Consider the following 12,007-nt stretch of genomic DNA (forward strand, 5'->3'; position numbering starts at 1 on the left):
ATTGATTTGATTAAGCGAAACTCGTTTAAGAAATAAAATATTAATATTATGCAAATTCTGATGCCAATAAACTCCTAACATTAATTTATTAACATTTAAAACATGATTATTTTAATATTTTCAAACTTAAGTGATTAATAAACACCATGGTGATATTGAAAATGATATCAAAAGTTATCTTATTGTTTAGATATTTTTTCTTTTATTTTAATTTCCTTTATTAAAAGTTATCATAATTTCTAAAAATTATGAGATATTACTCCTATTTATTTCATAAATTAAGAAAAAGGGGATCTATTAATTATGGATTTCTATATGGATTGCGGGGGCTCAATCCATATGATAAAGCGAGTAAGCGTAGAAAATTGCCAGCTCATTGGCGTGGGACCTCCAGCACCTCTGCAATCCCCCTTGCAAGTCGTCCTCCAAATTTCCTTTCTTCGACAAGAAGAAAGCTCCCTCGCCAAGTCTAAATTTCTATCCCTTTCTCACAGTCAATCCCAATCCCACTCCTAATAAATCCCTCACTTCTTCTTTCACGTCCAAGTTGATCACCAACACCACCGTCGTTATGGCCGCCCCATCCTCCTCCCCGTCGGCGGCAGCCACCAACATCATGCTAGCAATCTACGAGAAAAAAACCAACTCAATCGACCTCTATCGCCCACTCCGCCAATACATCTCCTTCACATACTCCGAACGCGAAGCCGTTAACCTCGAAGACGACCTTTCCACTGTCAAAACCCTCCGCTCTGATATAGAACGGATCCCCGACCCCTCTCCGACAACCCGACGCGACCTCCTCATCTCATACTTCAAATCCCTTTGCCTAATCGAAACCCGCTTCCCAATCTCCCCCGACAAAGACCACATCAACACAATCCAATTCACTTGGTTTGACGCTTTTAAACAGAAGCAAAAAGCGGTTCAACAAAACATCCATTTAGAAAAAGCCGCCGTCTTGTTTAATCTTGGGGCGGTTTATAGTCAGATTGGCTTGTCCTACGATAGGGCTACGGTGGATGGGAGGAGACAGGCGTCTCATGCCTTTATCGCATCGGCGGGGACGTTTGGGTTCCTCAGAGATAATGCGTCGACGAAGGCGTCTATGGGAAACAGTACGACGGTGGATTTGTCGGTGGAGTGTGCTGGGATGTTGGAGAGGTTGATGTTGGCTCAAGCTCAAGAGTGTGTTTTTGAAAATACTATTGCGAAAGGAAGTACACCTGGAGTCTGTGCCAAGATTTCTAGGCAGGTTAGTTGATTTCTTTATGTTTTGTTTGGGATTAGTTGAATTGTGCGATGAGAAATGGAATCTGTGTTTTGTGGGATGAATGAGTAGTAGATTATTGTTTTTTCACGGAATTATCAGATTATGAGGTTAAATTGGGATTAGTTGAATTTGGCGACGAGAAATGGAATCTGTCTTTTGTGGGATGGATTGGTAGTAGATTATTGTTTTAGGGGGAATTATCAGATTATGAGGTTAAATTGAAATGATCAGGGAATTATATGAGAAGGGATATTTTGGTTTTGATTAAATAAATACTGCATGGTTGTTGCCTTTTCTACTTGTTTTGTTCTTTAAGTATCAAAATGAAAGACTCAAAAATTTAGTTTGAATACCAAAACAAACCCTATTTTTTAAGAATGAAAAATAAAAAAAATTAATTTTTATAGAATATAATGGGTGATTTATGTTTTCAAGGAATAGTTACCTTATTATTCAATGCTATGTGGAAACTTGAATTTTTGTTATTTAGGTTTGATATGAGTTTACTTGCAGGTTGGATTATACTACGAGGAAGCTTTAGGAGCATTGAATGCAGCACCTTTGAAGGACCATTTTGACAAAGCATGGATTGCCCATGTGCAGCTTAAGTCAGCTCTTTTCTATGCTGAAGCTTGCTATAGGTACAGTTTGGAGCTACATGAGAAAGAAGAGATTGCAGAAGAAATTGCACGTTTGAGGAGTGGAGTTAGTGCTTTAGTTGAGGCAAAGAAATCATCAAAAGGGGTTGCTGCACAGCTTCTGGATGCAATTAGCAAGTTAGAAGCTAACCTTAATCGCAACCTGGAGAGGGCTGTGAAGGAAAACGATAGGGTTTATCTGATGAGGATTCCTTCCCCCAGTTCCTTACCACCTCTCCCTGCGTTTTCTATGGTTAAGTCGATGCAGATGAATGAGGTATTGGATGCAAGCAAAGAGAAAATGTTTGCAAGCCTTGTTCCTGACAGCAGTGCAAAGGCTCTTTCTAGGTATACTGAAATGGTTGATGATGTCATCAGGACACAGGCTGAGAAATTGCAGCAAGGAAGTGAACTAACCCGAGTAAGACTCAAGGAAATGGACCTTCCAGATTCTATTCTTGCTTTGGAAGGAAATTTTAATCTTCCAGAAGATCTTAAAAATGAGGTAGAAATAGTACAAGCTAGTGCGGGTGCAGCTGGTCTGGAGGCTGAGTTACAACAACTTAGGGATTTGAGGAGGGTGAATCAGGAATTGCTCATCCAGACGGAGGAGCTTTTGCAGAAAGAAGCAGCAGAGGATGCTCAGTTTAGAAGTCAGTGGAACACGATGGACTAGGCCGCAATCCAGCACCCTGACAAAGACTTTGCAGGAAAGGTTAAATAAATTTGCAGCTAACTTAAAACAAGCTGCTGAAAGTGATGCACGAATTGAGCGTTCAGTGAGAGAGCATTCTACGCTCTTGTCAATCCTGGAACGCCGTCCGGTATGTCAAATGGTTATTAGTTGTGTCTGTGACTTTTATTAATTGGCTGGTATAGCTTTTTGCCTATTGTTCTGGTTGACTTTTCTTTTTTCTCTTGTCATGTACTTAATATGTTTGCGCGAGTCTGTGTGTGGGTACCTTATCATTTTAATAACATACTTGAAGTGCTAAATTCAATTTTTCTTTTTAGTGGGTTTCAGTTATTCATCTCGTGCTTGTGCAAGTAATACATATGCTATATCTTATGTTCATTCTGCTGTTATCAGATTGAAGCTGCCCTTCCAAGTCTGTCAAGGCCAATAATGTCTTTGGATGCCAATGAAGATGCTATAGTGGGGGCCTTGAAGCAGAGCTTGGTAATTCCCTTTTCTAATGTAAAATTTGTTGAATATTTACTCTAAGCTTCAGTTTCCCAAGTGCCCAACTCCCCAATGGCTAAAACAACAAAGAGAAAGAAAAAAGAAATGTTAAAAGGGGGGAAGTTTTATTTTATCTGATGTTTCTTTTGCACTCTTATGATACTATTGAAGCCATTCATTTAATTCATTTTCATTTGGTTTCCTGTTTTGCAAGTAAAAGAGATTTTTAGTATTAAGGTTGTTAATTTCTCATGATATCATCTGTGCAGAGGCAATTAGAGACTCTTGGTGCTCAGAGGGCTGGCCTTGAAGATATGCTTAAAGAGATGAAAAGAAAGGTGTAGTTAACTGTTTGTGCAACTTATCTTCTGCATGCTTGTCTTTTTTATTGTTTATTCTTTGTTCTCTAGAATTGCAATGCACATAAACTCTAGAATTTGTAGTTTTTTTTTTCTTCTGTTGTATTGATACTTTTGGCACTATATTATGATGATCTAGTAGTACATTTGTTCCTCCTTGGAGAATATGTGCTACTCAATAGTTTCTCCCACTCCAAGGAATTTCTGTACACCAACTAATACTATAAATTGCACTAGCAATATATATATATATATATATTAGTATAAATTAGGTTAATTAATTGCATATCTTGTATTAATAACTTTGTGTATGATACATCATTGTAGAATATTTATATGTTAGTGTGGTTCACTCAAATCTGCAAGTCAGCCTTGTAAAGGAAGTTGGCGTTTTGTTTCATTGCCATCTTTATTCTGATAAATTTGAGGAGGATCATGAGGCATGAACACAAAAGCCATAGTTAAGGGCATGTTAGCTTATTTGGAAAAAATGTCTAAAATCAGAATTTACCTTATCAGTTCACCATGATATCGGGGACATATGTGAACAACTATATGCATAATCATTCATATTTAGCTGTGCAATAGATGACCTCCATTATCTAGGTGAATGCTATACAATATTAAATGTTGTTTTAGTGATGATTTAGAAAAGGATGTGAGGGGAGAGAGGAGGATTTTGGTTGATAAGAATCTTCTGTCGCAGCTGAATGATTTCTAGTTGGTGCTTCAAATAATGAAAAATATTGAAAAAGTGTAATTGCTGTTACTACATCTCAATGAGTCTTGTTAATTGGTGCTAAAGAGACCTTTTCAATGTGAAGATTATCAGTGATGGCGTCAAGTCTATGGAATTGGTCCATAATTACATATGTAGTGCAAGATCATTTCTGCATGGTGTCTCATTTTGGAAAATATATCAGCATGCTTATAGGTATGCTTATTGTAACATCCCATTGGTTCTTGTTAGTGGCTACCTTTGCATTTGGCATGTTTATAGAGTAAATCTTTAGAGTAAATCTTTATTTGTGGACAAAAACGTAAAACTTCCACTGCGCTGTCCCTAAGTTTGACCCAAACACCCATTTTGTCCCTACTCTTCCAAGTGCCATTTTTTTTTCTTGGAACTTTCAGTATGTATCTGAAAAATGCCTTTGTCAGTGTAACCGTTCTTAAACTTGCCAGTTGGCTGACACATGTCTGCCTAGTTTTATTAATTACTGGCTGAAAAGAAAGAAAGTGAAAGACAAAAGAAAACTCACATTTTTTCCCTTAAAGGTTTTTCCTTTCTCTTTTATGTTCCAAATCTCCTTCTCAACATCTACCTCTATCTACACTTCTAGCACCCCCCCACCACCAGCGGCCTCACCCCTCTCCCCCCCCCTCCCCGCCAAACACACACTTTCTTTCTCCCTTGCCTCTCCCATTTAATTTTTCTTCTCCTGCTGTGCCTCCTGCTATTTCTCTCTCCCCCGCCTGGTGACCTGGTGCCTTCTGCTTCCTTTATTCTCCTTTTTCTTTTTCCTTGTCTTCTTGCCTTTTCTTTGTTCTCTCTCTCCTCTGTTTTCACCCGAGCTCTCTCTCTCTCTCTCTCTCTCTAAACCTGAGTATAAGCTTTTTTGTTCCTTGCTTCCTTGTTCCCATCCCCCTTTCCAATAAACAACCTAAAAACATCACCCTCATTTATTGCTGTTTCCTTTGTGCTGTACTAGTGTCTAGAGATTTTCTTCCCTTTTTTTTTTTTTTTTATCACTTTGAGAACAGATAAGAAGAAGAAGAAGAAGCATAATCCAATAAGATCTAAAAAAATGTCCAAACCAGATGAGATTCATGCACTGCTTCTTGTGCAAGCAAGAAAGCTCTTTCTTAAGGATGACAAATTTATGCTCACGTGATAAACTCTTGATCTCTGATTGAATCTTCGTTTTTGGGAACTAAGCTTGTGTTTATGTTTGGTAAGTGCGGGTCACTTGACTGCGAAGTTTTCTAATGGAAAGTTTCTAGGAATGATTATAATTTTGAATATGGTTATTGGTGCATATGATTTAAATTTGGAATATTTGTACTTATAAGGAAATGAGGTCTTTAAAGTTCTAGTTGTGTGCTTAAAACTCTATTTGGTGGTTGAACTCCATGGTCTGCTTTCAAGTGTGGGTATGATACATGATGATTGGTATGATTTAAAAGTGTTTGTTGCCAATTCAATAGTATCCATGTATGCAGAGAGTGTAATGATATCTCTGGTGCAAGGAGATTTCTCAACAGAATGATCTCCAGGCTGCCAGGTTTGTTGGAGAATGAGAGATGTGGAAGCATTTGAGAGAGATTTGAAATAGAACAGAAAAAGGAAAAGAATTTTACAGAAAAGCTTCTTCCCTCCCTTTTCAGGTTCCATTTTTTTTTCCTTTTCGGTATAAAGGATAAAATATCGAGCTAATAAAGGACTACACACCGGCTAACGCGTGTTAGGCTGGGTTAGCTGTTCCCGTAACAGAACGATTTTTTGATACAAATTGGAAACTTGAGGATAAAAATGTTATGTTTTCGGTTGTGAGGATGAGAATGGTATTTGGCTTGAACTTAAGGGATGGCGGCAGCAATTTACCTACAAATATAATTCAATATTGATTTTCTTTCTATTGTTCTTTGCTGATTATATATGTGGAAAATGAATTTACTGCAGTATTGCTGTATTATTCTTTTAGAAATGACTGTCAGATTTGTCTTCATAGATGATTTCCTTGTTTCAAGATTTCTGTTAATTATTGTTCAGGCTTCATAGTATGGGCAGAAGTTAAATTACATGATTATTAAATGTTGGCTAAAATACTAAAAAATCCCTGTACTTGCTCAAAATTCCTAGATAAGCCTCTTTAATTAACAGTATTTTTGTTTAATTAAACCCTTGTTTTGCATGAAAACCCCTGAAATCCATTATTTTTGCCATGTCTATGCGGCCGTTATCACTGCAACATCAACATATATGTGGCTTGTTTTAGAAATCCTTTGTTAATCTAACTACTGTTGTCATAGGTGATATACTGGCATTTACCATAAACTTGACTCCTCTAATGACAATGGCTGCAGGATGACATACTACCCAAGTTGATGACATCCACTGGCTCCTGTGAGGATCTTTTCAGGAAAGAGATAGCCAAGTATAATCACATATGTGAGGAAATCGCCCAAAACATTGAGGCACAAGAACAATTGTTGATGCAAATTCAGGTCTAATTATCTTTTCTCTTTATTTTTCCATGTTCATTTGTATTTTTTTAACACTTGCATCAAGTAGTTTCAAACAGCGGATCTGTACTTGTCAAAAATAAAAAAACAGAGCTGTTTATTTATTACACTGACTAATATATGTTCAATAATTGATAAAAAAAGACTATCATGTATGCTTCTTTTTCCATTTCATTCTTTTACACTCTTAAGGTAATGGGGCATATTGTTTACAAGACGCTGCATCTTGGTTTTACTAGTGGTAAAAAGAGTTGGGGCCTTCTTTCTGATATCCTAAGGTGGCTGTGCTATTTTTCCCAAGTGGATGGTTGCATATACAACTTGTTATTCACCATCAGCAATCCTCAATGATAAACTAATCTAATGAGCTTTCATGCCTTAAGAATAGTTATTGTAAAAATAAAAAAAGGAAAAAGAGGAAAAAAGAAAAACTTTAATTAACATGAGTGCATTTATTGGGTATAATTCTAAATATGGTACGTTTTGTGGGTCTTCCTCAAACTTTTGTTTCGGGTCTCTGCCCACGTGCATCTGGCCTTGCTACATCTAGTTCAATCTTGGACTATAAAACATTGAGGAAATTACTTTTACAATGGTGGCCTAGTATCTTGATGTTGTTTGGTGCTCTTTGAATGCCAGATCATCAGAATAACACTAGAAGTTTCTGTACCATAGTGCTTTAGACCATAAAAAGTCATCTATCTCGTATGTTTTCTTCTACTTTTTTTTTTAAAATAATTTTAAATGATAGCTTCTCTCTCTCTCTTGCTTTCTTCTTCTCTTTCTCCTAATCTTTGATAATTATATTTTGAATTAGGGTAGACTTGGGTGTATCAACCTTGGTCTTCTCATGAAGTTAATATGCGTGATATGCTAGACGCTTTCAGCTTCTAATGCTGTAATTTGGGTTTTAATTATTAGATTGTGATCTTTGCTGATTATTTAGAAATGCTACCTGAATGACTGTCTGTTTATATTTTTCATTCTCTTTCTGCAGGCTCAAAATCAAGAGTTCTCTGCTGTATTTAATCTTGAAGATTACAAAGGTACATTTTGTTCGCTTTTAATTTTGATATTGCACCTATTAATAAATAGTATGGGAATGCCATAAGCATGCATTGACCTTGGGAATGATGTGTCTAGACCAACAGTGAAGATTTTTTATCTGTATCATATGGTTTGTTTAAGTATATAATTAGAAATTGGAGTACAGTTTGGTATTTGGAACCAGCAGTTATGTAAAATTCAATCTGTAATTCCAGTCAATTTCATATTTTTGTGCAATGATTTTTAGGGTTACTTTAGTCAAAGTTCCAACATTTGAACAGTTTGTATTCATTTTTCTGACAAGATCTTTTCTTTTTCTTTTTTTTTTAACTTTTTAAATCAATATTTGTTTCAGCATCACGAGACAAGTGTTACAAGCAAATTCAGGCCGCTGTAGCAAAATGTAAAGAAATCAAGGAGAATATCAATGAGGGGCTGAAATTTTATGTTACCCTTCAGGTAAGAAATTGCACATTCATTGCTTGAGGCAGTATTTTAGAGTCATTATTGTTCAATGAAACTTGGCCTATTCATAAATCTTCTGTGCATAACTCTCAAATTGCTTTCTTGTTATACAGGATGCAATCAATAATATCAAGCAGCAGTGTAGTGATTTTGTTATGACTCGAAACATCCAGTGTCGAGAAATGATGGAAGATGTTCAAAGACAAATGGCAGGTTTCAGCTTCCAGGATCGCAAGAACACAGGTCCATATCCGCCAGTTGGACAGACCCATCAAACTCCAAGATCCAGTTCACAGCAGCAAACAGAGCCTCAGAGTATTTCCCATCCTTCTTCCCAAACTCCTTACTATAGACCTCCTGAGCAGCCAATGCCTGGGTATGGTCATCCTCCTCCCCCTTACAGTGCTCTGCAGCAACCATCTCCATACCACATTCCCCCATCAGCAGCTCCTTATCCTCCCCCACAGGCCCAACAACAGGCACCAGTCAGCCATGAGTATGGCCAACCTGCCTATCCAGGGTGGCGTGGGCCATATTACAATGCCCCTGCACAGCAACCTGGATCTCTTCCTCGACCTCCTTATACCATTCCAAATCCATATCATCCCCACCAAAGTGGTTACTATAAGCAATGATTTTCTATTCCACCCTTTTTCGCTCTGAACACATAATTATTTACTCTCTCTTTCTGTGTTTATCCTTCTCCTAATATGCTGTGCAATGTATTGGGTTCAACTAGATTTAACTTTTCGCTATATAGCATGTTAATTTTGAATGTCTGATGTATGTTGGTTCCCCTAATAATTTGTATGTGAAAGCCTGGTTTTCTTTTAAGAGTTTTTTATGTATATTCGATCATTTTTGTATGTAGAGATTAGTGTGACAATGCCAGTTATGTCTATGACAAGATATTTGGGCATTTGCCTAACATTGTTTTCCTGTTGTATTGAAGCTGCTTTTAGAAAATGATTAGCGTTCTCATGCTAGCAGTATTTTGCATGTGAAGGACAGTGTAGGGTGTCATGGGACGTAAGTTCCAAGTCATTTGAGAAAGTTTGGCATGTGACATGGGGCATGGGCTTGTGCAAGATTTTTGTTTTGATAATTGAGTTTTGTAATTCATGTGGTCGCCTAAGCCTCCTAGATTGGGAGTAACTGTGGTCCTGCTCAGCATCTCCTTCTCACCCCACCTCTTTTGATTGTAATTCACCAAAGCATTAGTAGGACAAGCCACCAAACAGAAGAAAATTGAAACGGCAGATGTCGGTGTACCCATATAGTACTTGCTGCTATGCTATGGGGTATAGGCTTTAGTTATGTAAAAACTTGTGTCAACAACCCACTGCTCAAGTCTTGATGGCTGAGCTGTCTCCAAGGAAAATTGGTTTGAGGAGGAACTGAGCGATTGACTTTTGATTATCCAGTATCCGATGAATTGGAGAAACAAAATTTATCCCCATTTTCTTGCAACTACCATCACAAAATCAAGAACCATATTATCCTCACTGATGGATGTTACAAAACTAATAAAACACAACAAAAATATCAAAAGTAATATTTTGGTGAGATTTGCTCAAATTATGCATTTAGTTCTTGTAGTTTGTCAAAGTGATGTATTTAATCCTAGTAATTCTGCATACTACAAGACATGAATTTAAACAAGTTTAGATATAGGCTGATCATGTTCTGTGTATTAATTGTTTCAAACCTGCTTAACCTATTGAAGATCCGTATAAGGCATGAGTAGTTAATCGATTTGTTATCCATTTATATAGTCATGTTCACATGTTATGTAGACATTTTTAGTGTTAATACTCATTTATGATCCATACAAAATATTAATATTTTTATGATAATTAAGATTTATTAATATTAATATATTTGATAAATATCTTGAAATTTATGCCATTCAAAAATAATAATATGATATTCATAATTTTTTAGTAAATTTGAATAACAAAATTATATTTTAATTGTACATATTTTAATTTAATTGTATAATGTTAACCGTATCAATCGCATTTTAAACATATCAATCAAGTTAATTGTGTAAACATGTTATGAATCGTACAAATTTTAATCGTATTAATCATGCCATATTTATATATAAAATTTAATTTGGCACATTTAATAAACATGATGAATGTGTCATAAACGAATTTTGACAGGATTTATTAATCATGATGTTCGTATTTACCCATTGAAAGATACTGTTAAGACACGAAATAGAATTGTCGGGTTCAAATCTATTTATAATAATTTGTACAAAATTGAGTCTTTATAATGTCAAAGGAGGGAAGTTTGGGTTTGACTGTTTAGTATGAGGATGGAGGTAGTGATGTCGTTGGAGAGGTAATGGAATAGAGTGACAGCAACAACGATTGTATGGAATGGAGTTGTGAGGAGTGGTGCGAAAGATAGGAGAAAGTGTTGAGCGTGAGAATGGGGATGATACTGTTATCAAGATTTGACGACGATATGGCAACGTAGTTACGTTACGAGATGAATGTAGAAGAGGAAGGTGCAACTCAACCTGTGTTGTATGTAAGGTTGTCAGTGGGTAGGGTACCTGAACCCTAACTTTATAAAAAAACAAATACCTAAACCTTATTAACTACTCAAATAATTTTAAAAATTACTACCTTAACCCTAACACATTTCCGAAGTGAAGTGTGCTGGGGCGAGAGCAGTACCAGGATGGGTGACCGCCTGGGAAGTCCTCGTTTAAAAAAAAAAAAAAAAACCCTAATACATTTCCACTACCCTATAATTATCATAACCTATTAAAAAACCTAATTAGATAAAAAAATTATTAAAATGTTTTTTATAGGTACTCAATTACCCGAACCCGTATCCATATACAATAATATTTCTCCTATATATTTCATATAATTAACTACTAATTAAATTAATAAAAACACAAATAATAAAATTTAAATTTAAATAATCAAAAACTATAAAGTTTGTTTATAAATGAACATAATATATAATATAAATCAATATTATTTTATTTTTTAGTAATTATTAACTTATATAATAGTAATTATATTCTTTATAAATGAACATAATATATAATATAAAGTGTATGTATTAAAAGACATTACAAGTTGTATATTATAAAGTGTGTATATATATTATAATTAATAAGTTTATAAGTTATAATTTTTATGACGTTAACACAAAATAAAAAGTAAATATATTTATATTTAAAGTATATATATTAAAAGTATTTTAGTATATATATAAAATAGTAATTATATTCCTTATAAATGTACCCAATATATATAAAGTATAGATATTAAAGAACATTACAAGTTAATTGATAATCATAGTTTCATTATTTAATTCAATTAATCACATGGGTTTGTCCTTAATTACATGAAATTAAAAAAAAAGCAACTAAGTTTCAAAACTGTTTAAATTTCACAACTTCTTTTTAGATAATTAAGTTTATATATTATAAATTTATATAAACAAATGTATATATATTATAATTAATAATTTTATAAGTTTGTGAGTGTGTGTGTGTGTGTGTGTGTGTTAAGTGAGGGTTAATCATGCATCAAATACAAATAATACACAGCGAAAATAAATTTAAAAAGTTAAATTACACCTCACCCTCTTAGGATATCTTTCATGCCAATTTGAGTACAAAATTAAATTAAATTAAAAATACTATATATATAATCATATCAAGTTTATCTAAATAACAAAGGTTGATGAATTCTTTGTTAAATCACTAAATCAACCTTAAAAAAAGTCAACCACCTCAACTCAGTTGTTGCAAACCAAAGCT

At 35.0% G+C, this 12,007-nt stretch overlaps 1 protein-coding gene across 1 annotated transcript; it reads left to right on the forward strand.

Annotated features, from left to right (window-relative positions):
• Positions 1–374: 374 nt before the first annotated feature.
• LOC110408971 (Endosomal targeting BRO1-like domain-containing protein) lies at positions 375–9,177 on the forward strand. The gene is given in 9 exon segments (XM_021418146.2): positions 375–1,255; positions 1,787–2,568; positions 2,570–2,735; positions 3,002–3,091; positions 3,364–3,432; positions 6,541–6,681; positions 7,697–7,745; positions 8,102–8,205; positions 8,325–9,177. Coding segments are annotated over 9 exon segments (2,607 nt in total). The 5' UTR covers positions 375–571; the 3' UTR covers positions 8,847–9,177.
• The last annotated feature ends 2,830 nt before the right edge of the window (positions 9,178–12,007 follow it).

This window comes from Theobroma umbraticum, unplaced genomic scaffold (genome assembly GCF_002168275.2).
Source record: "Theobroma umbraticum cultivar Fairchild unplaced genomic scaffold, ASM216827v3 scaffold_30.0, whole genome shotgun sequence".
NCBI classification, from domain to species: domain Eukaryota; kingdom Viridiplantae; phylum Streptophyta; class Magnoliopsida; order Malvales; family Malvaceae; genus Theobroma; species Theobroma umbraticum.